A 27035-nucleotide genomic window follows, 5' to 3' on the forward strand; every position below is an offset into this window, starting at 1 on the left:
TGAGGAGACTTCTGGTAGGTAAAGAACTGAAAATGGCAAAGGTTTTGGTGATGGATTTACTGCTGGCCTGTCAACAACAGCTCTCCAGGCCTCTTAAGCCAGTGCTGTTTAAGATCTGCTACTTCCCCATCCCAATCACTACCCCAGTAAGTGATTACAGAACCAAGGGATCCAAAGGACAGCTTTTATTTGGTAGCTTATTCAGGGAGATAATAAATTTGTTAAATTAATTATCCCTTTGATGAAAAAATTAATTTTTTTTAAAGGCATTTCATACCTTTTCTTTGCTTAGGGGTACTGGTGGCGAGAACTTGGACAGAGCCTGATGGAACTCTGGCAGTTTCAAAGTTATGAAAAATCTTTCTTCTATTCCCTGCTACATTCACATCTTCCTGCTAGTGAAGTATCCTTTTCCTAGCTTCAAAACCCTGCTATTTCCAAATGTCATTGCTACAGTGACCTGTCCAGTGGGGGAAATCTGATTCAGCCTAGAGAAGCAAGAATTAAACATCTTCTGTGCTGCTGTTGGGAGCAGGGGTCAGGCACTGGATGAGGTTAACAAGGTGACACACAGGATGAGAGCTGCCCCACCAGGACACTCCCTGCCCAGGGAAGCAGCCAGGCTGCAGCTTCTGCCCCTCCAAACTGGTGTAAGGCACAGCTCCTGCACAGAGAGAGGCAAAGAGGGGACAGCAGACTGGAGCTGTCCCTGCGAGCCAGCACTGCTGGGGGAGCAGCAGCAGCAGCAGCAGCAGGAGGTGTGACTCTGTGTACCTGGGATGTCACACAGCGTGGCAGGATTTGCAGTGCTGGCACACAGGAGAAATAGAGGGATGCCATGAGGTGCCTTGCTCCTGTTCATGTCCTGCCTGGCACAGCCACCTCCATCACTGACACGTTCCTGCAGGGCTGCTGCACCCTGCAGAACTCAATCCATTGAATTTTGAGACACCCAACACTTCAGCCACCCCTTTTTAATGCCATTAGTGATGCAGCAACATGTATTTATATTTACATATAAATACAAAATGGTCAGACACCACATTTTAAAGCGTAATTTACAATCTGAAACTGCTTACACTTTCATGACTAGGCTTGGGTTTTTCTCATTTACATTCATCATTTAATTCCACTGGAATTTGATTTTTAAGAAAGCCCAACATATCTTAATTACCATAAAAAGATCCATACACATTTTACTTAAAAATAGCTTCTGTAAGAGGAAATCTACCAAAAATAACACGAAATATATTATTATGCATAAATTTTCTTTTTTGTAAAGTACAAACAAGAATCTGATCTCTTCTGGGTATTGCCTGATCTGATATGGCTATAGGTTCTATTTATTGTGTTTGTTTTTCAAAGTAAAGGGAAAGACAGAAGAAATGTAAGAGCAGAAACCAAACTAAAACCATATTCTTTCCAAAGACACAGATGATCAGAAAAAGAACACTCTGAAAACCAATAAATGACAACAGGTACAAAGAAACACCATCCAAGCACTATGCAGTGTTTTGTCTGAGCATGTGCCGCAATGACTTTGTAACAGTTATTAAAAACAACAAACAAAAAATGCTACTGGCAGAAAAAGCTGTCAAGCAAAACACTGAAAAATTGGTACCATTTCCTAACAAGTAAGTGCAGAACTGATGGTGTTTCATGTGTCTTCCCCCACGTATGCAGACCTCTCTCTTGCTCTCTGTGCCCGCAGGACTGATCATCGCCACTCTGGCGGTGTGCTGGATGCCCACCCAGGTCAGGAGGATCATGGCAGCCGCCAAACCCAAGCAGGACTGGACCTACCCCTACTTCCGAGCCTACATGACCCTCCTCCCCATCGCCGACATCTTCTTCTACCTCAGCTCGGTGGTGAACCCGCTGCTGTACAACATCTCCTCGCAGCAGTTCCGCAGCGTGTTCCTGCAGGTGCTGTGCTGCCGCCTCACGCTGCAGCACGCCAACAGGGAGCGGTTCCTGAGGGCCAACCAGAGCTCCGCGGCGCGCAGCAGCCGCTCCCTGCGCCCGCTGCTCTTCCTGTCCTCCAGGCGCGGCTCTTCCGCCAAGGGCAACGCCAAAGTTTTCCTGAGCACCTTCCAGAAGGAGCCCACGCCCGGCTGCAGCCCACAGGAGACGGGTTCTGCACCCTCGGATCCCAGCCTGGAACCCCTCGGGAGCGGCTCAGAGCCCGCTCAGGGCGCACAGAACGGCCTCTGTGAACACCAAGTGTGACCTCATAAGGCAAAGTTACTGCTTAGCAATGAGCTTAAAAAGACGGAAATTGAAATGACCCAGGAAAGGGACAACATGGGAAAAGGAATAACACGGATGGGTTTGTTTCCAGTTATGCAAAAGGAACAGGAGTTCCGTGTCCTGCTGGGATTTTTAAGTGCACACAGGAAATTCAATCTGCTAAATGAACTCATTAGCCGACAAAAATATCAGCCCCTCTTCTCCACAACACCACTGAACTTCCCTTGCTCTTGACAGGGATTTGGAAACAAACAGAAAATAATTGCAGCGTCTTTGAAGAAAGAGGGATGCGGAACAAATTGCGTCAGGGAGAAAAAACCAAACCAAACAAGCCAACTTGCTTGAAGTTTAGCAGTACGAAAACAACAGAGCCAATTTAAGGAGCAGAAGAGTGGTTATGATGTGTGCCCTGGGCACTGCAGCAGAGTTGCCCCTCTTCTTGGGGCGGGGTCCATTGCAGAGGGGGGTGTTGCAGCAGCTGATGCAGACGGAGTTGACCTTGCCAGGGGAGCAGAAGGACTGGTAGCCGGCGGAGGCGATCAGGCACGCGGCCGAGGAGGCGCAGGACTTGCGGTACATGATCCCTGCGACACACAACAAGGGTTACTCCGTTTGAGGGGAACACCTCAGAGCAAAATTCCTGCCCTAAAGCAGCTGCCAAGCCAGCTCTCGGTGCCCCACAGCACTGCTGGTGCTCAGGACAGACACCCCAGCAGCGACAGGACAAACAGCCCTGCACTGCCAAGCACCGCGGGCGCTCCAACCAGGATTGCTCTGTACTTCAATCCTGGTTGGAACCAAAAATATGACAGACTTAATTTGCATAATGTATATCAAATGGTGCATTTTATAGCTGGAATTCTTCATCTTTCAGAATAAACTGTTTGAATAGCTATAACTGAAATGCAATTAGTGAGAAAATTAGTTTTGTTTCTATTGCTGAACATGTCTGAGTTAAGGTGTCTAAGTAATTACAGCTTTCTATGCTTTTCATTTGTCTTTTGAGAATTTTTTTTTCCTTTTCTTGTTCCTTTGCCACACACAGACAGGTAACTAGGAGTAAAAGGAGGATGATTATCAGCAAAACTTTCATCCTCCTCCCTCCCCTTTTAAATTTTTTTTGAAGAAGAATTAGAAGTACTTTTCCAGGTAATCTCAGTTCTTGCTTGTCTTTGAAGTTTAATACCCTCAATAACAAAAATTTCCATTTCTATAGAAGCGTCTTTCTTGAGTTGAAAGTCTTCCCTTTTTGAATGTAATTTTAATTAATAAGTTAATTTATAATTTCTCAGATTGTTTTTAACTGAAAAAGTACATATTTTAGCTGCTATTTTAACATGGTTTATAAAGGCTGTAAAATACACAGTTGTATTTTCTTCTGTCACAGTGGAAAACGATTATGGCAGTTCCCCACCTATTACTCCAAAATTTTCCTGCAAGTGTTACAGTAGAAATTTTGTCTTAGAAAAACATAGACATAATAGAAATAGATAATGGATGCTTGCCTGCTGGTAGTTACAAAAAGTAGTAGGGATATTCCTAAGGATGATAAAATCACTATTCTTTTTGAATATGGGATTTTCAAAGAGTTTTTAGTTTTTTCCTCCTGAAAAGCAAGGGAACATGATTCCCTTAGAGAATGATGTCTTTGCATCATGTGGCATGTTCCCAAAACATCTTTAAATGCACAGTGATGACTGTTTTTGGAGGGAGTGAGGAGGGAATATAACCCTGGTGCTGGATATACAGTGCCTGCAGATATTTGTTCAGTCCCCAGAGATTTAATAACCACTACAGCACCTCCATGGTCCAGGAGAAACCTCTGTAATTTGGCATCAGCCACTGCACCTCTGAGTGCTGGGAGTAGTGGCAGAACACCCTTTCTTTGGGCTGTGCTCAGAAAGAAGGATTTCCTGTCTTCAGAGACTTTTAATTAAAGCAATTCTTTTATACTGTCACAACACTGCTGCCATCCCAACAATGCAGGGGTTTCCTTGTTTTGTGCTCTCCCTCTGGAAACCTAAACTCTGCAATGTGTTTTTAGGCTATCTATCTCATTGAACTTATGAAGAGAAGCCCTCAAGTGAGTGTTAAATCTTCCACTGTCTCCAGTGAGCTTCAATCAACCAACACAGCAGGTAGAGCCTTTTCTCAAGAAGGAAGAGGAGCTGTGTGCTGTTCTCCCTGTAACAGCAAAGGCACACAGATCAAGCAATGCAATCTTTATTACTACACTTTGCAAAAAGAAGGGAGTTCTGTCTCTGCTGACAAACCACTGCTGTCAAGGAGCCTCGCTGGTGCTGCCACTGATTGGCTTTACAATACCAAAATCTCAGCTGGTGTTCCCCAAAAAGACCTGGTGCTTTGGCCATCTTCCTCCTGCAGTCTTCCCAGAGCAGAGACAGATATGACCCTTCCCATGGCTACAATCAGTGTTTTTTCCTTCCCCTTCCCTTTTGAGAAAGGACTTCTGTATTCAATTAAACCAGGCACAATGACTGTTCTCCATTCCCTAATCGCACATCTCCCCATCACAGATTATTTCCCTGAGCAACAAACACCCACCAAACTCAGCCATTCCTCAGTCTTCCATATGAACAGCAGTGAATTTGACTTTCCCCTCAAAGACCAAGCCTCTAAAAAGCTTTTGACCCTGGCAGATTTCCTATTCCCATCATTTTATAGATCACTCTCTTCCTGCTGTTTGCTTTTCACAGGTTTCCAGCAAAGCTCTGTTCACAACTTGAACTAGTGATTTATTAGTTTGGATAATTTATAGTGTGGAAATATCACACTTTGCACTTCTCCCAGAGATTAGGAGGCTGGAATTATTCACTGCTGTGAACAATTAGATGATGCCCTCTGAGGCATGGTTTTCACCAGACAACTCTAGGAAACCTCTCCTGCAAAAAAATCAAAGTCCTGCAGCTTAACTCCACGTGTTTACAACAGATCTGTTCTCCAGGACCAATCCCACAGAACAATCCTGAGCTCCTTTTATAGTCAAAACACAATATTCCTGCACACACTGAAATTTTACTACTCAAAGTCTCATGAACAGATGGACCATGTTCACACCTAAATAGGGAGAATAATCTGACTAGCAGCAAAATCCCCTTGCAACACTTCTCCAGTGGCTTTTCAGTAAATGCCTTACAATAGGAAATTTCACACCCAAATGATTGTTTATTCCCATTCCTTGTTCTGGTAATCTAAATTTTAGAAAGATTTTTTAACTTAAAAAACTCAGCATTTCCATCAGGTTTTTAACAGCTAACATGCCCTTCACATCCAAGATTTTTTGCTTTGAGTACTGATAGAGTCTCTTGATGTCACAAACCAGCTGCTGTCACACTAAGTGCTTTTTACAAAGCACCAGGTATGAAGCAAGCTTGCTCAGCATGGAAAGGCTGTGCTCTCTCTCTCTCTGGTTCTGCAGTATCTTGACAGGAAGACACAATGCAAACAGGCACAGAAGCTGGTGGAAAAAGAGGGAATGTTAGCACTGCAGGTGTGACATTTTCAAAACGCTTGTGCTGTTACTTCACTTACTCCTAAACCTTCTTCCTATCATAATTCTGGTAGGAAATACACGAGTATTTTATGATCTGATGGCAGGGACACCATCTCCCCACTCCAGCAAACAGGTTAATGGGCCCCAGTAACTTCAGCTCACCCCCTGAGTTCAGCCAGGACAGCAGCCTCCTCTCTATCTCTGAGTTAGTTTTACCCTGAGATCTCTCCTCAAACTCCTCCCTTGCAGCATTGCTGAGCCAGTTCCAAACGATCCCCAAGATCTCCCTGAATCATTTGCCACCAGCAGGCTGAACTGCAGACAGATCTTCAAAGTGGTTATCTGCCTCTCAAGACTCATAGCACAGACATAACTGCTAATTACTGGGTATTCTTGCCTGAGCAATCAGCCAGATGCATTCATTAACACATCACCCAGAAAAATAATTGCAAACCTTTCTGAAAGCTTTTCTTTTACCTCAGATTGTTCTGAGTCACTGGCTAAGCAAGGAGATTCACTTTTTGCACTCTGCTTTTACTGGGATGGGGTCATTCCCAGCTACCCACCCCCAACAATTGACATCAGTGATCAGTTAGCATATTTACAGCTACCCAATTAGTATATTTATTGCCCAATTACTTGATGGATGTAATTTGTAATTTGTACTTTTTCACGGATTCAGCAGATCCCCAACAACAGTTTAGGTATTACAAGGATGTTTTACTGTGAATGACCTACTACTGACCAACAGATTTTCCATTATTTTGGCTTCAAGGTTTGTGGGATGCAGATCAAGAAATTTCAAGAGAAGAGGGAATTGCACAGAGCTAGAACAGCTGTGTGATAATGTGCTTATATCCCACACCCTCTCCTATCACATATACCTACAACAGCCATGTTTGTTTTCAGGGATTTTTTAAAGCAAATTTTGGCTCAAATTTGGCATTGAAAATTTATTTCTAGACTAAACAACTTGCCCATCATTGCACCTTTCTCTGGTCCACAAATCATCACATATTTAGACAGGGTTAAGGCCCAAACTAATATTTCTGCCTTATTCCTTGCAATGAAGGGATGGGTGTAAATCTTTAGGCTTTTCTAGAGTTCCTGCTTGCAATATTTATTTTCTCAGCTGGATCCAGTCTAGTCCTGTGCATCTGTACCCTGGCACTATTTTGTCCACACACAAGTGCATTCTGTCTTGATTTTAACAAACAATTTGAGCAATAATTTATTCCAATCCAAAAGTCAGTGTTCTTTCCTCTACCCTGTCTGCACAGCCCAGTGCATTTCTCCTGAATAACAGCTTAACTTGTTTCTAGGACAACCAAAAAAGGTGACATCACACCTACTTCTTACACTGTGTTAATGCAGAAGGCAGCAGAAGATCCAAGGTTTTTCTCTCACTGATTGAAAAGAACCTTATTAGACACCTCTGCCGTAGGAGGTGCAGACAAAAAGATGCTGTGTCAGCATGACTCTCCAACTTTTAAGAGCCAAGCACAATCCAAGCAGTGTGCAACTCCAGCTTGCACCTGTACTCTCAGGAGTGTCCTTCAGCAAAATGCACAGAGCCAAAACAGCCAGCCAGGCCATCACCTCTGAGATCAGTGAGCTAATTTCCAAAAAAAGTCACCTTCCCACTCCTATGATGACCCAGCTACTCTGGAACTGCTTTCTGCAAAGGCACAGCTCAGCAGGAAATCACAGCCCTGCCCTTCACCCCAGGACCTGATGGCCACAAACTCTCCTCTCTAAGCTTGCCTCAGTCCAGTGGACAGTGTCACCTTGCCCAGCACTGAGCTCTCCAAGCCAGATGTTCTCTGATTTTGTGGGCTGTCAATCAGACTCCACTTTTTAAAAGAAAGCTTTTTCTACACCATTTTATTTGTCTATTTTCTATTTTATATGCATATAACCAATTTCACAGGCACAGGTGTGAAAGTCAGCCTTGTGCAGCTCACTCCACAAACAGCACTTCAGCAAAATCCCCCGCACGTGCTCTGGGCAAAGCTGCCTCATAAATCTTCTGAAGCTTAGAAAGAAGCCTGTGTCCAGCTAGAGCCCAGCACTGAGGCATCCTTGAGCCTTTTCAAGGCTGCACCAGGTGCTGGAAGCAAAAAAAGAGCAGTTGAAAAGTTTTGTATCTTAAAGTGAGTAGCTGAGAAAGCCAGCAGGGAATCAAGGCAAGTTTGAGGCAGACCCTTACAATTTTGACAGAACCTCCACTCAACTCTTTTCGATGGAGTGTTTAAATCTTGCCCATCTCTTCTAAGCAAAAGCTGGGTAATTGCCAGCCGTGGATGATTCACAGTGTAGCACACAGAACTCAGGAGGAGCCCCCCAGTCTTGTACCAGCTCTTGCATTAGCATGAATTGCACAGGATCTGTTTGGGTGTTCTTTCAATGATGTTACTCATAGAGAAAAGTTGATGACTGTGCTTATGTACCAATACTCCTCTCTCTGAATATCCAATATTTCCATAGTTCCAATTGTCTTATTTCACCAAAACTTTCAATTTTCTGCTCTTGGTGAATCTGCAAGTTTTCCCTCTCATTGTGCCTAGACTTGATGTGTGCTCTGCCTAGCCACGCTTGCTTTGTGATTTCATTCATATATTTAATTCTGTATTTTTTTCCTTAAACTTTCACTAGCTCACCCTGCACTCAAGAAAAATTCAGCACCCAGCAGGACTTACAAATGCTCTTTTCTGATGTCTTCCAGGAAATAAAATGAGAATTTATACTAGTGCAAGAATAACAGGTAAACAGGTGAACATCACCTTCTATGGAACATAAAATATAAACGTGATTATTTCTGCATTTTACTGTATCAGTAATGCTACAAAAATTGGATTCAGACTATACACAAATAGGTTTGTAAACTATGTTTTTTAAGTTCTGTCTTAGGTTTTATGCCCATCTCTTTATGGCTTCAGTGGTTTTGCTATGATGATTATCAGTTCCTCAGCTAGTACCTGTTCACACAGTGACAGACCCCAGGAGTCCTACTGCGATTTGCTGTTTTCTACAGAAAGTGATTATAAATATTTTATCTAATAAGGTCCTAAATATCGTAGAAAGTGACTGAATATTGAAGAGCAATCAATCATTCTTTTGATGTTGTGCTTCCCCAAACAATTGCAGTTTTACTCAGATCATGTTTTTATTGGTTTAAAGTATGAATTAAGCTTCCTGAACACAGAGACTTTCAGCCATGGCTGTAAATTCATTGTTACAAAAAACCCTCCCAAAAACTCCAAACCCCAATTTGAGCAAGTGTAAAATATGATAATATCCAACTCCTCTAAGTTTCACTTCACAATAATTCTTCTTATCCTTGTGAACTCCAGAGAGGAAAGTTGACGAGACAAGTGGTTTAAATAATTTGCACCTTGCTAGAATTGTATCACAAGATTTTCTAATTACCTTGTAAATAGCTACTTAAATACTGTGAGATACCATGGTCGATGTTTTCCAGATCAAAAAACCCCCAGGGCACTAAAAGTATGTGACTTGAAATCTACTGCAAAGCTATGCACACACTTCCTGATTTTTAATCTTGTGTTTTAGGACTGCAGCTATTTCATCCTGGTCCTCCCTTTGATGCATTCTATAGACAAGATAAAAGCACATTCATGCCTTTAGGTTCTTAGGGAGTATACAATTCTAATAAAAATAAAACAAACCCAGCCCACTCTGCCCCACCTGCAAAATGAAAATAAATCACCTGGTTCACTTAGCATATTGTTATCATGATTTTGTATGAAAACCTAATATCATCACAAATCCTCCATACATTTGGCACTTTTAAAAAGTTGCACACTTTTTCAGAAACTAACAGGAAGCTTTTGACAATGAAAGTCTGGCCTCATCACTCTCCTTCTGACCCTGACATGACACCTTGCAGAAATAAAGTCAGCTCAGGAGAAAACTGGACAATTGTGAACTGACAGAGGACAAGGGTTTAGATTACCCTGATATCTTTTTGTAAGCTGTGCCTTCTAATTCTGGTGCTTGAAATGTGGCTCAAAATGGTGTTGTTAACAACAACAAAAAAAAAATCACAAAAAAGTCTTTGCCACTGCTTGCAAAGCTGAAGCATGGCATTAAAACGCTTAAAAATGCATAGGCTGGGAAAGTGAAGTACAACTGCTAATGGTGGTGTTATCAAATATTTTTTGAAGCCACAGGAGGCTACAAATGAGAGATCAAAGCTCAGCTTTCACCTGCATATCTAATAATTCTTTGGTTTCCTACTGTTCTGCTTCATTTCCCTGCTCACCAGCGTGGATGTACAGTCAAGCAGTACAACACACAATGTGCCCAACAAAGCTTTGGCTCACAGCTTTGCATCCTCTCCTCCTACCTGATACAAAGGAATCAAGATCCAAATGTCTTTTGCCATCAATACCTAAATATACTTCATTCTGTAGAGACAGAGGTGAACTTGGACTCAATTTTCAGAATTCTGTATGAGGATTTTTCTTGTCAACCCTCACATTCTGAGCTGAAGGGAAGCCACAAGCCTTTCACCTTTACAAATGTTAAAATGCTACAGCCTTGCAAAACGTCACAGAAATAATTTCACATGTGAATAGTCTTGCTGCATCCCTAATTAATGTCCTTACCAATTTCAGTGGGATGGCTCACATGCTGGCACTTGCATGCCAGAACTTTGGAAATTCATTCTGCTCTTAAATCTTTAGCTATTTTCACAGTCAGGGTTTTACAGCCTGTTCAACTTAGCAGTAGGATTTTCCTGGGTTTTATATGGCTTTTTCCAGTTTCAAGGACTTATTGGTAAGTTGACAAAATCCAGTTTTGTCAAGTTTCCCAAAAAAAAAATCATTACAAAGGAAAAGTGGAAATGAAAACTGTTTGGATTAATTAAAGCTTCTTGCCAATGTTTTGATAAGGTCACTGGGAGCTAAGAGGAGTGGCAGGGTCAGGCTCCAAAAGGGACTGGAAACACAAACTCATTTGTGTGTGAAATGCAATAGGAAGCTCTCAGGGGAGGTTTAAGAGACACCAGGCTGTGGGCACTGTATCATCACAAAATTCATTTGTATATCTTTCATACAAGCCTGGGAAATAAAATAACATAAAAAGCTATTGTGCACATCCTGTGAAAGATGGAACTCACTGGACCAGATACCCCATCTTCCTTAAAATAATGCAGCCTTCATCACTCTGCACTTGGATCTTTGTCATGACTTTCAAGTCATAACCTGCTTGAACTGTTAACTCCACTGCTGCTTTTCTTTATGGAAAGGCAGTCAGAACAGCAGCTGCTGAACACTCCCATAATTTCTCCTTAGCTGACACACTCAAGTCAGTGCATTCCATAAGTGGCTGGAAGTTTTCTGAGAAACCCAAAGATTGGAAAAAATTTACAAGTGAGGAAATTGCTTTGAAATTTGAGAAAAAGTGTTTCTGAATGGAAATGTATCCTCAGATCCAAGCGTCCAGCATACAGTGCAAATTAACAATGTCCACTGCAAGTCTTTTATTCAGTATCAAAAGTGAACTCTGTTTCCAATATTGACATTATGTCTTCATTTCGCTGGCATCTGGCAGCACAACATGTGATGTTACAGGTACCAACAGTCCTGTGCAAAATTTTTACTTATCTTTTAAAATTGTCAATAAAGATCTATATATCATGCTTTGCTTTGACTGAAAAACAAAAAAAAACCTCCCAAACACCAACAAATTCTGTTGAGTTATGTTGATATCCTTTAACCAAAAATGTGTAGAGGAAAATCAAAAAATAAATAACAACCCACCACCAATTTAGTGGGTGTTTCTTACTGTTTCTAAATGGATACTGGGGATGCAACAACTTCTATAAAGCTTTAATGCCTACAATAATTCTGGCAACATTAAACTTTGTTTGCTGTTTTAATCACTTTGTCAATAAAAGTACACCAGAGCATAATTTCCCCTTGATATAAATCCCTGATAATTTCCCCTTGATATGCAATTAATATTAGTACTAATGGATTCTATACATGAACACAGAAAAAAGTATGTGGTTCTGTAATCCTTGCACACATGAACAACTCAATTATGGCAAAACCAAGTAATAATCACAGGTAAAGAATTCACTACAGCCCAACTCATCATACAACACAGCCACTGATAAAAAAAATGATGGGAAAACCAGTACTGGAAAAAGTTCAAAGAAATAGATAAATTCTAATTCAACACTGAGATCCTAATTTTGATCTTGGTGCTTCCATGCACTACTTTTAAGCACACTCACACCAATTTCTTTAACTACACTGCAGAATTATATACCAATTAAATACATTAAATGGACCATAGTAAACCAAACAAATAAGCAAAATTTCTTATTGCAGATTATTACAATAATCTGATTGTTTCCCAATTTGCTTGCAAAAGGAAAAATCCTTGATATTTTCAAGTTTTGGCATTGCTACAGTGAATAATTTTTTTCCTTGCAAAAGTTGGTAAAAGTATATTCACAATTAGATCAGAACAGAAGGTGAATTGTTCAAAACATGCACGTGGGCAGGTTTACTTGCAGAGAGATCCAAGAAATTGAGACTGGCTACCTCTCAGGGCTGGCTGCCTCATCCTCCTGCTTTATCCCTCACTGATGTACTCACATGGCAAGTTTCATTTTGCCTTAAGTGGGTTTTAGATCAGCCTTTATGCTCAGATAACTCTTCCCCTCAGTAAAAGGCAAGACTGTCATTACCAGTATGTTTTCTGTGATATATATAAAAGCATACACACTATATACTCATCTATCTATCACCAAGGTGTTTCACTTGATCCCAATATACTGTGGGATTTCTTTGTTGCTGCATATATTCTAAAAATGAAGGAGCACTGACATGTCCAATTTAAAAGTCCATAGAGTGGAAAGAGAGAGGCAAGTGGAAGCAGGGAATTCACCACAGGTATTGCCACAAGGTATCTGCAAGTAGAATTATGTTAAGAACTTTGATCCTTTGTCAAACATTCAGTTTACACAGTTTTCAAACACCTGCTTATCCAGTTGAAGAATGCACTGGAAACTTATCCTTTACATTCATTTCTGTGGGATAAAATTTTGTGGTACAGTCTTGAGTGCCACTTTCCATTCTCATCACTCCTCCCTCTAAAAGAAGGCTTTTTCTTTTTCTTTTTTTTTTTTTTTTTTGAGATTTAATTAACAAGTTAATTAGCAAGATTCTTTATCACAGGGAAAATACTGTCTTGTCCTGTATCTCCCGCTGGAACAGAATTCTAACAGTCATTCAACTTTTTCTGGCAACATTTTAAACTACAACTCAGCCTTAAGAGAGAAAAATATTTTGCTATTTGCTCCTCAATTCTCAGCTGTCCAAAAGAGCAAATGTCTACCTGATACAACAGAGAGCTGAGATCAGATGCCTGATGATCTAATTCAAAATAGAAGTTACTGGCACCTGCTTTCTTAGCTGCTCACATCAGAGCCACCTTTTGAGCTCTGGGTTAGGAACAAGCCTGAGCTGCTGCTGTTTCTCACCTGGAGCTGAGACAAAGTTCTGAGAGAGCCCAGTGGGATCTGAAGCACCGGACTTAGAGCAGCTGAGGAGGAGTTAGGTGTGAACAGGCACGAGGAGCTTTGTGCAAGGTGAACGGGAAGAGCAGCCCAGGGCTCTCATTTGCCACCCTGGTGCCTCCAGGACAGGGAGTTTAAGCCAGAAATGCAGCTGAGCCACAGAGATGCCGTGGCAGCATCTCAGTGTTGAGTTATAACTTTATCTTTGTCCTGAGCACAGCAAACCCTCATGGAAGAGTGCCTGGGCACAGGTGGGGCTGCACTGCAGGCAATGGAATTCTGCACGGCACAGAGCCTGATGGAGCAGCCCTGACAGCAGAACCCCCAAACTGGTGCCTCCTGCAGGGGAAGGTGGCTCCCCCAGAGGGGTGGGCACCCACTCCCACCCTGAGCTTTATCTCAAAATGCTGCGCCTGACTTTTAAATAAAGTTTGAGATAACTTGCAGCGCTTTGCTCGCTGACACAGCTACTTTTATTAATGACAAAAACGGGTTAACCTACAAAAATTGCACTCCTTTGACTGTATTTATTGAGGAGGAAAGAACCCTAATTAGGAGATTGTGCTGTCAAATGAATGCAAATTTGCATCTTTCATTTTCTGGGTTAAAAGCTCAAACTCGAGTCTATTATAAATTAAAATCAATACTTGAAACATTTGAGCTTTTAGTAATAAGCAACAACCAAAAGAATCAGGTTATGAAATATACTGGTAGAAGTAAAATGAATTATTAAATAAAACTTGGGAGAGTAAGGCATTTATATTGCACACATTTAAATATCAATTAGGAATAAAACCAATAAAGGATGATGAACTGAATCATCTCTGTTTTACAACAAACCCTCTCTAAAATTGACTGAGGGTAACAGAAACTAAGCTTGCAATGTAAATTCTATTCAATTTGAAATAGGTTAAAATTTTAATTTATTAACTGGCTGAAATTTACAATCTCTGAACTTAAAATTAATAAGAAATGCATTTATAGAAGTAAATGCAATAAAACAGTGGCAAAAGCTATACAGAGCATATTAGTAACCACCTAAAGGAAAAAATCCAGGGATCTACTCAGCAAAAACATAAAATTGCACAGAAAAAAACCCACCAAGCAGTTTAAGAGCTTCTTATTTACTGTATTGCAATTTCCTCACAGGATTAATGGCAAGTTATGCATCCATGAAAAGAGTTTAAATCTGACTTTTCTGTCTGTATCTTTTACCACATCCAGAGCCCTCCAAATCACCACAACATCCTGTCTGACCTCATGAAAGTGCCACAGAAGCTGTGGTGTGGAGATAGCAAAGCCTTCAAGCAGTCATTTAGAGAGACTCAAGACGTTAAAGGTACCTTGCAAGGTGTAACTATCTCCCACCCTCCAAATACTCCAGTAAAAAAAATAACTTAGGACCGATTAATCTTCCTTTAAACAGCTTAAAACCAGATTTTTTTTCCCTACACTGGACAGGTTATAAGTATTTCACAGCAGTAGCCACTGTGGATGGTGCTACCCAGGATGAAATGTGCCAGCAGTTCAGCTACTTTTGATGTGTAACAACAATTATTATTTATCCTGATTACACAGTGGCCTGAGATGAGCAGCACAGGCGGGGCAGCTGGCTGAGGAGGAAGAGGAGTTTGCTCAGCCCAGCCATTTATAAAACAGCTCAAGAGACAACAGAGGCAAGGTGCAGAATCACAGCTGAGTCCCTCTTGGACACGTTGCTGTCTTAATATATCAACTTCAATATTAATCGCAGTAAGGGGAAAAAAAAATTAGTATAAAAATCAATTTGTGCCCTTCTCTTCCCTCCAACACCCCCTCCTCCCTTTTTTAAAAAAAATCCTTTTTCCCTTTTGCTTGATGGTTTTTTTAATGGATGAAAGCAAAGATCACCACACTTTCCATCCCTTAAGATGAATCTTCAGAGTATATAAATTGCTTGAGTAAATAAAAGAAAGGAGGGAATTACTAATTTAATGCTCTTCTATCTCTTGGGGGAAAAGCCCATGTAATTAACTGTAATGAGATTAAACTAACTTGTTGTTATTAATTTCCCAGTGCTGGGGAACTATATCAGAGACCCATAAGGCTGTGTCTTAACCAGCTTTATCAACATTTGGCTTGCATCCCTCAGTTTTAAAGGAAAATGTTTAACTTCATTGAGTTGCAAAGCCACTCAGAAGTGTATGACACCGAATCCAGTCCCTTCAGGTGGGGACATGAGATTCATATGAAGCTGAGCACCATGAATGGGTGGAGCCAAAAGCAACAAATGCTACCTAAACCAGATAAACAGAAGAATAATTCTTAAATCCTTACCAAAACTTTTTTCCATTACTTCTTTCTGACACATATCTTGAACATTCACCGTACAGTTCACGATGAACTCTGGGGAGGAGCAGTCATTATTTAGCTGGAACTCCTCACACTGGTAACACTGTATTTGCAAACCCGAACCTGGAACAGACAGAGATTTGTTCAGAACCACGGAACGCTTTATTTTGGAAAGGACCTTATAGATCATCTCATTCCAAGCCCGTGCCATGGGCACCACCTGCTCAACCGGGTGCTCCATCTAACCTGCCCTTAAATAACAGCAATAGTATTAAAAAAACAAACCAAAACAAAAACCAAACAACCAACACGTGCTAGAAATCTTCCTTCTCTTTCCCCCTTCGCATTTGGCTGTTCCTGGCTATTCAACAGCTCAGTCAAAGTACCCCTTTGACCAATATAAAGTAAAAGAAGCGCTGCCGGCTCTGCTGATGCTCCTTTCCGCGGGGCGGCCGCTCCGGCGCTGGAGACGCCGCCGCCAGGAGGCGACGGGCACCGGTACCGACACCGGCATCGACACCGGCACCGGCGCAGCCCCGCAGCCGCTGCCCATCCATCGCCCGCCGCTCGGCACCCGCGCCCCGCAGAGCGAAACCCGGCTCACAGACACGCTCCGGCTCTTATCTGCGCCGACGGGTTTACTTAGCTACTAATTAATTACAAATGGTTTAATTACTATTTTGCCATGCACAATTAAAGCGGCGGAGCATCCCTCGCCAGCCGCCTTTATCATGCAAACGAGGCGCTCCCGCGGTTCTCCAGCAGCCGCTCCGCCGGCACATCCCGCATCCCTCGTCCCGCGGCGGGGACACCCCCGGCCCGCGCCCCCCGACCTCGGCTGGGAGCCCCGCTGGCACCGACCCCCGGCCCGCCGGCACCGCCGGCACCGACCCCCGGCCCGCTGGCACCGCTGGCACCGACTCCCGGCCCGCTGGCACCGACCCCCGGCCCGCCGGCACCGCTGGCACCGACCCCCGGCCCGCTGGCACCGACCCCCGGCCCGCCGGCACCGCTGGCACCGACCCCCGGTCCGCTGGCACCGACCCCTGGCCCGCCGGCACCTCTGGCACCGCTGGCACCGACCCCTGGTCCGGCATCCGCCGAGAGGCACCGGGTCTGCGCTGGGGACACCGGCGGGAGCTCTGCGAGCCGCGGGCAGGACGGGGTTTCCGCCGCTCCGTTGCTTTTAGCGCCCCGCAGCAGCTCCGTCGAGGGTCTACGATGGGACGGAGGTTTCCAGCGCCGTCGCGGAGCCCTTACCTGGCGCCAGGCACAATCCCCAGAAAGTTGCGGAGAGGAGGAAGAGCCGCATCCTCCCGGAGCCGCGGCCGCCGGGCTGGCGTGCAGTCGCGAAGGGGCATCAGAAGCCGGGGCGCAGCGGAGGCGCCGCGCTCTTGTGCCGCTTCCCCGCCGCCTCCGCTGCGGAGCGGCGCCCCGGGAGCGGCGGCGGAGCCCGCCCTGCCCAGCGCCGCGCCGCGCTCCAGCCTCGCCGGAGTTGAGCGCTGAGACTGGAGAAACTGTAGGAGAAGCGAGGGCTGGGGGGCGGCTCCCCCCTCCCTCCCTCCGTCCTTCCCCCAGCACCATGTGATGCCGGCGGAGCGGGGCGGGGATCCCCGCACCTCAACGGGAGCGCCTCGGGCACGGCGAACTTCAGCCACGGAGGGGAGGGGAGGGGAGGGAGCCCAGCACCGCCCGCTCCGGCTCCGGCTCGCACGGCGCTGCCGCGACCCTCTGTCCGCCGGGGCTGCTCATCGCATCACAGCACAGCACAGCGCATCCCATCCCCGCCCTGCTGCTCGGGCACGGAGCCCGCGCCGTGTCACCCCGGTCCCTGCGTGTCCCCGCCCGGCCGAGACCACAGGTGGCAGCCGGAGCGCGTCCGCGGGGAGCGACGGGCCGGGCTCGGCACCCACGGCTCCCGGAGGGACAGAGGGAGGCGCGGCCCCGCCATTCCCTCCTCCCAGTCCCCTAAAAGGGAATTCCAGCGGAACAAAACGGGGGGGGAAAGGGCGCGGGGGCCGCGGAGGTCAGAGCCTGCAGCCTGCGCGGACACACGGCCGGATGGGATGGGATGGGATGCGATGGGATGGGATGCGATGGGATGGGATGCGATGGGATGGGATGCGATGGGATGCGATGGGATGCGATGGGATGGGATGCGATGGGATGGGATGCGATGGGATGCGATGGGATGAGGCAGCGAGAGCCGTCGGGGGCTGGGCAGCGCCTGTGGGGAGGGGAGGGCAGAGGCAGCCCCGGGTGTTGCCCCCACATCGTCCCTGCTGGGACCATCTCAGTGCGTCGCCTCCTCCCAGGATAACCCCATTATTTCCCAGCGATCGTTTCCCAGCTCTGCTCCAAGGAAGAGTTAATTAAGCTGAAATCGCTGTTTAACAGCCCCAGCACTGCCCGCCCGTGCTTTGTCCCGGAGCTGTACCCCCTGACCCCAGCCCAAGCTGTCACAGCATCCCCTTCCCAAAACCCCTCAGCACACACCGGTAGGCAAGAGAAGTTTTATTTACGAAAGGTGTTTTCAATGAAAATCTCTTAAAAGTTGAAAAAGACGATGCAAGTTTACGGCAGAAATGAATTAAAATATAACAAATTGCACAAAATAGTAACACTGATCATACAATATTTCAAAGATTAACAAGCATGTGCTAAAGAAACTGTAGAGTCTAGAAATACTCCAAATATATCTAGTTTACAATTGCTGTACAAAAAGCAGTTATAAATACTTCACATCTAGAAAAAATACACAGAACTTTTGAAATAGACTCTCCCTTACATATAAACAACCTTTGTAGAAAAAAACAAGAACACCCAATACAGCCCAATCCCCCTGCTCCAAGATATGTTTGAACTAGTACTGGTTAGCACCAACATCGTAATGTGTCACAGACAGGAGTTGTTTTGTTTTTCAAAAAATAATTTTAGTGTTCAGGATTTACTTAAGACCAAACAGAGACTAGGAAAGATAACACAGCATGGTACATTTTTAATTTGACGGGAAATGAGCACAGTACAGAGGAGGTGGAAGTTGAAAAACCACGTTGCAGCCAGAAGTACAGGGTGGTTGATGTGGTTCTCTTCCCTACAGGACTCCTGTTTGTGTCAGCAGTGAATTGCTTTGACCCTGATCTTTCAAACAGTTATGTGCATGATTGATGAAGCCAATGCCAGCAGTATCAGGCCTTTTAATCTATTCATTTTCTTGCCATGTCAAAAGTCAAACCCCTTTTGAAATAAGACACCTGTTGTGAAGTTGTAATAACTGAAATGCATGTTTCCCTAGAATACCTGCATGGAATTGCACTAAGAAGAAAAAATAAAATATGTTTTTTAAAAGGGAGTCCACGAGAGTTTATTAAAGACAACCTGGCAGGCTCAAGTTTATGGAAATGCAGTGTTTCTACATACAGTTTTAAGACTAGGACAATTATAACTCTTTTTTTAAAAAATCTACCAGCTTTTCTTGTTAATATTCACACAAACTTCTTTAAGTTAGTAATCTGCCATTACAGGAGCATAGCACCAATTTAATATTTATTGCTGTCGTGTATCCCTACAAATATATTTTCCCAAGGTATTTACAACTGTACAAATATTCACAAAAGTGCAAAATTAAGACTTTATTCGTTGTGTTGAGCCCCCTGCACCACCGAGATGCTGCCCTGCCTTATTGCTGCGTGGTGGGAGCTCAGAGCACCCCGGGGTGAGCACGGTGAGCTCCAGGGTGAGTTGCCCAGCACAGTCTCCTCTCCCTCCTCACTCCACGCTCACCTTCAGCTCCATCCCATGCTGCAGCCCCTGGGAATGTCCCTAAACGTCGTTGGAGCCTTGGCTGGCACAAGAGGAGAAGCTGTCATAGAGGGAATCACTCAGGGATTCCAAGTTGTCCACGTCCTGCCGGCCCGAGCTGGTCAAGGAAGCTTCTTCCTTCTTTCCATGTTCTTCCTTCTGTCCTTCAGCCTTGTTCAGACAGTTCTTCTCTTTTTCTAATAAAAGTACATTATTGCTGTTAAATTTATTGAGAGACTCCAGGGAAATTTTAGAGGCTCTGTTCTGGGAATCTTCTTTTGTTTCTTCAGTTTGCTTCAATTTCTGTAAAAGTGAGAGAAATATTGGAAGCATATTCCTTTAAAAGTTATCCTATTGTACACCATTAATTACCATCTTTCTAAAGTTCACAGGGTGAGAGGAAATAGATGCTTAAATAACTGTTATGATTAAATAGAATATTAGTGTCCATTTTAAGATAAATCATAACTTTTATGGTTCTGCTAAGACAAATAGGACTCCATTTAGGTAACACTCAAGTGCTGTTAATGTCCTAAGCAGCAGACCCTGGCTATGCATGAGTTAAACATCTCCAGCATCCTCACAGGAGTTCAGATCTTCTCCTGCATGAATACTTTGGGGGGTATGTTTAAGCAGGTATTTGTTTAAGTAGAGTTTAAAAAAAAGAAAAGTGCGGAGGGGAAAACAGCATTTTCCATAAATTAAGGATGCAAATGAAACTTGCTAGGGAATAGCTTCACATTTTGCATGTATAAGCCTATTGATTTCCACAAGAAAGCAACAAGACAGGAAATTGCACTGAACTGGGCCAATCCCCACAGACCAGAATCAATCAGATATTGGCCAGGACTTCTCACAGAAGTGGTGTAATTCTGTGGGAACACTGGACAATGTATTAGCACATTATATTAAAAACACACAGTAGGATTGTACCGTGGTAATTGTATCCCTTTGTTAGCTACTGGTATTTTCCATCAGAGATCTGACCAAGGAATCATTAGGGAGCTGTGCAGGGAGCAGCTCAATAAAAATGACCTCCTGTTCATATACAGAGTGTTTCAAAATCTGAGTAACTAACTCCTCTCACAGATCGTGTTACCAGAGACATATGGGATAGCATTCAGCATTTTACCATCAACATTCAATAACCTTCTGGGCAGATAAGAGTCAAGCATTCTGAGATATGCCATCAGAGTGCAAAGCCATTCCTCATTTCTGGTACTGCCATCAGATGGCAAAGACAGAATCAGTAAATTACTGTAAATCCAAGGCACCAACATTTTTGTTTAGCTAGAAAATGAGATGGCACTTTAAGCACACTGAGGATACAGCTTGGGCAGATGTGTGGATGCTGTGGGTCATTACATGTGCAGTTGTAAAGGGTCCTTAGAATTTTCTGCAGAATTCAAGCTTCAAGTCAGTGAAATGTTGTGCACGCTGTGCTGCTTCTCCTTGGAAATCTCTGGCAAGGGGAAGACAAATTGTTCCATAGTTTGATTGCTTGTTTTGATGGCTACTTAGATAAAAATTGAAATGCCAGTCCAATGACTGGTTTTGCTTTGATCTTGTCACATTTCATAAGATGACAATGCATGGATTAGATGACTATTTTTGGAAAATGTTTTGAACAAACTTAGGCAAAGCAACAGGAGATCCTAAAGTCTTAGCAAATGAACATTTTCTGTTTGGTGCATTAATTAATCTTGAGTCTAAAAGGTTTTAGGAAATGTTGTGTTGGGTTCTAATTTTAGATGACAGTTAAAACTAAGGTCTTTAATATCTGCAATTAAAATGTTTTCTGAGATAGAGGAATATAACCCTTGGTAATGGGAATAAGCACAAATTTAGGACCCTACAATAGAAATTTGCACAATTTCACCTTAAAATGCTCTCCTCTTTGCCCTCAACTGAAATACTGAAAAAGCTGTTTCACTTCTCCATAGGCCAGATGAGAATATTCTCAGCCACGGCATCAATAACACACGTTAGCACTTTTTGCTTTTCAGAGTGCTGAGCCTAAAATACTTTATTATATGGCAGACTAAATGATGTTTCTTTGTCTTTAATTTTCCCACTCCACAGCTTTTCTTTGGACAAATGGAATGTGACTGGTTAGCGCAGGCTTGGGACTGCAGGGCTCAATACTGGAGTCTGTAAGGCCTGTGATAAAAAACTCTTATTGATTCAGATGGAGCCAATTCCAACTCCTGGGCAGGAGGAGAATCTGCAGGACAGAGCAGTCTGGGTGAGGCATCACAATCAGAGGAGCATTTTGGGTATCCTACTGAAGGATGGATTTACACCTCAGGACAGGAATTCATTGGTATATTCTGCATATATGCAGTATCAATAGTTTTTTTACACCCTTCAAGCACAACCTAGGCTACAATCCTACTTTAATCACACCCTAGTTTCTCATTTATTTTATAAAGTACATTAGAGAAACTACAGGGAACAAAAGTACTCTAAAAATTTTAAGCAAAGACATTGAATCAAGTGAAATTGAAGAGAACTGAAGCCCATCAGAGAAACCTGTTGGCAAAAGGTCCTGAGTAGTGAACAGTACATCTACAATACATCAGGGCTTAAAGGGAAAAATAATTCTAACAGTGGTAGCAAAGTTTATTACCAAAACAAGAAACAATTCAGAAATAAGTTATGGGTATTTTTTGGATAAAGAGTTGTCCTTTTTAGGTGTCCTTGTGCCCAGTTACATCCTTCTGTAAAAAAACCTGAAGCTTCCTTTCTTTAGCACATAGAAGAAAACTCCTAAGCAAAAAAATAAAACTTTAAGCAGAGATATTAATGTAAGAATCTGCACAATCAACAAATCATTTTCTCTCACAATAACACAATTATGTACATTCCTAGAGCTGAAAAGTCACTGGTCATTTCTTTAACCTTGGTGTGTGTCAGAACAGAAATGTTAACCCAAGAATTTTTTTCTCTAGTTACTATAGATACAACTAGTAAAAATTACCAAAGAATGTTTATTTAGATTCATCCTTGAATAAGTTTCTTGTTATTCATGGCAGTCTCAAAAGCTGCTAGATGAAACAAAAGGCAAAAGCAAACCAACTATTGTTAGAACTTGATTGATAAATTGTGTATGTGGTTATGTAGTATCTTTGGGGTTTTTTATGTAGATTTGCTATTGAGTGCAGCAGAGTCACAGCTGTAACAAAGAACAAGGGCTAGCCCAAAGACGTTAGCATTGTTTATTTTAAAGTAATTAGTTCATTAATGCATTTGAGAGTGACACTGAAGTGACTCAGCAGCTGCTGCAGAGTGGAACATGAGGTGGGTGTGCTCTACACTCAGGAGGGCTGGGTGGGATTTGGTAAGAAGTGTAAAGAACACCTAACCTCTAAGCCTTGTTCTCCACTCAAATCTCTCCTGGAGTGCTTTTCTGTGCAGTGAACAGGTGGTTTTGGCACCACAGCAGAGAGAAAGACTCCTGATTTTGCTCAGTGCTGCTGCAAGAGCCAAGATGGACCAACAGCCTGTGCTTGCTCTCACACAGGATCCTTCTCAGCAGCAATGCTTGAAAGCATTTCAGCCCTCAAGTGTTGGCTGCTGACTGTTCTGATCTGTTTTGTGAACAAGGTGAGTGCTGCATTTGGTGGGGATGCTATATGTTTTCCTAAGTATTAACTAAGAGAAAAGACAAAAACATGAAGTCAGAGATTCTGGTCTACAAGAGACAGATAATAGAAAAAAAAAAAAGGAAATAAAGGTGCAGTGCGACAAGAACTGTAGTTTTCACAGTGCCTCTGTAACAGCTCTGGCCCATCACAATGGTTAGCTTCTTTTACTTATCCTAAGTGTATTTTTGTATGGAAAATCTGTACCATTATGGCCTGAGGGCATGGGGAGCATTTGTTGTTCCACTCCACTGTAGGTGCAGAGCTTCCCACAGCTGGAGCTTCTCACCTGCCCAGTTTGGGGTGCCTTGTCCCACCTGAGAGCAGTGACCAGCTGTCAGAGGAGGAGAAACTCCTCCTGACACACACAAGCATTCATCACGAGCCACATCACTTTGAAATAAACCCATGAGTCATGAATCAGAATAATGTTTCCTTGCTGGCAACATCCTAAAGGGAATAACTAAAACCCATTAGTGATGTAATAAAACCTGGCATGTCACTTCAAGCACAGCAAATTAGGAAAACAAAACTAGCCTGCAGTTACACTGATACATTATAAATAGGTGTTATTCCTACATTAATACATCAAATTAGATTTTCTGCAAACTGTAAAAATGAGAGGTTACATGTGGGTAGAATGCCTTTCCAGAGCTGGAAGAGCAGCACAAGGATTCCTCAGGTGTGGTGGGAAGGAGGAGAGGGAAGGATGGGCTGGTTCAGGCACAGAGGACCCCACACTCGTGTGCAGGAAGGAAAGCAGCAGCAAGGCCATTTCCTGAATGTGGTAACACACAGAAGCTTTGGTTATCTGGAGGTCAGGCTATGCTTATGAGTCCCAGAGCCCAGAAATAGCAATGAACCATTCTGCAGGATAAATCTATTTTCCAGCTGTCCAAGTTTAGTTAACCAGCACTTTAAAGGGCTCAGAATCAGTTACAAAAAGGAATAAAGTGAACTTAATTTATGTCTCTCATGCATTGGGCAATTTAGTTTTTAGATTAACACAAAAGCAGGAAGGGCATTGTTTCAAGTGAAGTATAACTGCAAAACACTATTGGATAAAAACAACAAAATTGCTATGAGAATTAAACATAGATCAGCAAAATCAATACTTAATTGTATAACTCCAGGTCTTTGGTTTCAGATCTGATTTCTAATAGAAGATACAAAGTATGTTCCCTTTTGTGTTTTTTTAGTTATTGCTCATAACTTTATTGCAAGAGAAAACAATTTTCTAGATTTTACTTTTTAAAAATTGCTTGTTACTCTGTCTGCATATGCTCAGGGTAAACTTGATCCCAGGAGCCACAATTTCTTATTTTAAATTCACAGTTCCTCCAATTTAGCTATCCTCTAACTCCTGTAACTGCTTTGTATTTACGACACAAGGGGTCTGAGTGGGATGTGCTGTTGCAGCACCATGGGCTGCCCATACATAAACTGTTTAGGGGGACAATTTTAACACATTCTCAGCTTCTGGAGCAAGGAATACAGGGCAGCTTTCTGGCCAGAGATGTGCTGGTCTCATCAGAAGTACCTCTCACTGGATCCTCTGGTGTCACACGGCTGTTTGCAGCAGAAGGTGTCCCATGAAAAGGGTTGGGCAGTGTCTGTCTGTCCTCCAGCCAGGACAGACTGCCATGCAGGCTCGCTGTGCAAGGGGAACAATCTCCAGATCTCACTGAACATCAGGTGAACAAGGAACACTCTGCAGTGAAAATAGTTACCCAGCCACATCCTGCAAACTACAAAGGTGAGAGCTGTAGCTGCGTGACCTCTGCTGCATTACAGCTGAGCTAAAAATGGCATGTTTGAACCTCTTCCTCTTTAAAGCACAACTTTAAATAATAAGATAAGCCTTGCTCTCCATTGTGCATTGTCAGAAGCTTTCATCTATTTTCTGGACTGACAGTAAAATAATTTCTGAAATAATGAATCATTTTTCTTTTTTCTACTTGAGCAGAAATCCCGAAATTATTTTGCTGTAGCAGATAATGACATTCTCAGAGACACACATCAGATTTCCATGATAAACAATAAGTGCCAGCTTCTTTTTGTGTTAAAAAATGCATTGCTAGGAAGCATTTTTAAGTTAATTAGTAAGTTCAGCAGCTGATAGGAAAGCCAGATATACATTGCTATGCATCATCCCCTGATGGCATTATGGGTAATGTAACCATGACTATGGTTACATTAATCAAATGTACATGTAATCAAAGTTTGCCCACTGTATTTCAGAGTATAAAAATCTACAAATAGATTTCAGTATCACTTCTCCTTGTCCTGAATTGTAAGTGAATTACCTTGGAGGAAAAGCAGCTGATTAGCACAAACTGTGTACAATCCATAGCTGCAGATCTGGACAGAACAGCTATTGCCTCCTGAACTGAGGAGTTGAGACTTATGCTGTCTACAGCTTGAATTCTTGTGTGGTTTAAAAGGAGATAAAAGAATTTGGTTTCGTGAGCTGGGCCTTATGCTTTGAAAAGCAGAATTTTCATAAAATGATGAGATGACTCAGTACATTCAGCATTCTAATGCCAAGATTACCATCCTCATACATGAATATTTCCTTGACATGACAAGACTGTTTGACCTGATTAGGTTTATACCAACCCTCTTTGAACTTTGGCATAATTTAATAAACCAGGATGTTGAGGTTTGAGTTCCCAGGTTTTTTGCCTTTGTTCAGGTACAAACTGCATGGCAGAAATGTTATTTTTTCAGTGCTCAGAATGGCCACTGGCTACATCAACTCTGCATGGACAAAGCTTATTTAAAAAGGAATAAGAAAATCCAATTCTAAGTGGCAATACCTTGGAAAGTGATAATGGTGCTGGTGCTCAGCCAAGTGTGTTGAGGCAATGTATTAAAAAGAAAAGCAATTAAACACCAGGACTTTCTCCAGAAGGCAAAGCACAGCCCCACTCTGTTCACTTTGGCAGAATCACCAATTTTGCTTCTCACAGAGGGAATCTGCCCACTAAAAGCAGTGCTCAGTGCAATCAGAAGCTCACCACAAGGCATTAAGGAAGAAATATCCATGGTGAGAAAGGAAGCTGTTACTCAGTTTTTAGAACCTGATGGACTGAAAATGAACAAGAGATAGGATTCACTTAACTTCTCAGAGATCCTTTTAGCTTTACTTGTAGAGGGAGTAAAACAGCAAAATTTTTTCTGATTTCCTAGTGATTGAAAAAAACAGCAGAGAAAAAAAATACTGAAAGGTAAGATTGGTAACAAAGGGACTGAACTTGACCATTTGAAGGTCAATACTCTTCCTTGACAGAATTATATGAAGGGTTATGTTGTCAGTGATAACCAAATGGTACTGGAACTATGCAGTCCTAAATAACTTCACAGTTTCAGTCTTCATCACACTGTATTTCACCTCACAGAATTTAAATATACAGAGGTTTGTCCTGCTGAATGAAAGTAGTTATCCTTTTCTTGATGTAAGTATGGCTGATTGCTAATAAAGGGGCTTTGTACAAAAAAGGGGCTACAATTTTATCCTAGAATAGAGGTTTGATTGATTATTTTTTCTTTTTTTTTTTTTTTTTTTTTAATTGGGATACTTACATGGACCTGAATCCAGGAGGGGGAAAAAGTACAGCTTGAAGTTGTTGGTTTAAAAAAAAAAATCCAGTACCAGATGCAGTTCTTAAAGATACAGGTTCTATCTCACATATGACTGATGAGAAAAAATCCTTTCAAACTCAGTAAATGCAGGATTGTAGTCATATAACATATAATCTCACTGACATTTTCAGTAATCAGAGTAATTTTTTCTGTATGGTTGAACTATTCTCAGAGTACTGTTCCTGAGTACTCTGTGTTCTTACCTGTCTTCATCTTCCACCTTTGGCTTTTTTGAATAAGACAATTCATAGTTACAAAGACACTTATACCCCTCTCTCTAGTGATGCCTCAG

At 42.7% G+C, this 27035-nt stretch overlaps 3 protein-coding genes across 3 annotated transcripts in view; 1 reads left to right on the top strand and 2 right to left on the bottom strand.

Annotated features, from left to right (window-relative positions):
- Positions 1 to 2229, top strand: part of GPR39 (G protein-coupled receptor 39) — a 75468-nt gene extending 73239 nt beyond the window's left edge. Inside the window, exon 2 of the mRNA XM_059476464.1 lies at positions 1712 to 2229. Within this exon, the coding sequence (XP_059332447.1) occupies positions 1712 to 2229 (518 nt within the window). The remainder of the gene's footprint in view (positions 1 to 1711) is intronic.
- LYPD1 (LY6/PLAUR domain containing 1) lies at positions 960 to 17138 on the bottom strand. Its single transcript, XM_059476465.1, has 3 exons — positions 16914 to 17138; positions 15639 to 15776; positions 960 to 2834 (listed from the first exon to the last, which is right to left on the bottom strand). The coding sequence occupies exons 1-3, from the start codon at positions 16963 to 16965 to the stop codon at positions 2599 to 2601; spliced, it is 426 nt and encodes a 141-aa protein (XP_059332448.1). The 5' UTR covers positions 16966 to 17138; the 3' UTR covers positions 960 to 2598.
- A 1014-nt stretch (positions 17139 to 18152) lies between these two features.
- NCKAP5 (NCK associated protein 5) overlaps positions 18153 to 27035 on the bottom strand; it is a 355478-nt gene continuing 346595 nt past the window's right edge. The window contains exon 20 of the mRNA XM_059476435.1: positions 18153 to 19757. Coding sequence (XP_059332418.1) covers positions 19476 to 19757 — 282 coding nt within the window. The 3' untranslated portion in view covers positions 18153 to 19475. The remainder of the gene's footprint in view (positions 19758 to 27035) is intronic.

Source organism: Ammospiza nelsoni, chromosome 7 (genome assembly GCF_027579445.1).
Source record: "Ammospiza nelsoni isolate bAmmNel1 chromosome 7, bAmmNel1.pri, whole genome shotgun sequence".
Lineage (NCBI taxonomy): Eukaryota > Metazoa > Chordata > Aves > Passeriformes > Passerellidae > Ammospiza > Ammospiza nelsoni.

Bases quoted from the DNA above. Each gene is read 5' to 3' on its own strand.
- LYPD1 (XM_059476465.1), bottom strand. From the start codon at position 16,965: ATGCGGCTCTTCCTCCTCTCCGCAACTTTCTGGGGATTGTGCCTGGCG. The intron at 15,777-16,913 runs GTAAGGGCTCCG...TGTCTGTTCCAG, and splicing joins GGGATTGTGCCTGGCGCCAG to GTTCGGGTTTGCAAATACAG. The intron at 2,835-15,638 runs GTAAGGATTTAA...TGTGTGTCGCAG, and splicing joins AGTAATGGAAAAAAGTTTTG to GGATCATGTACCGCAAGTCC.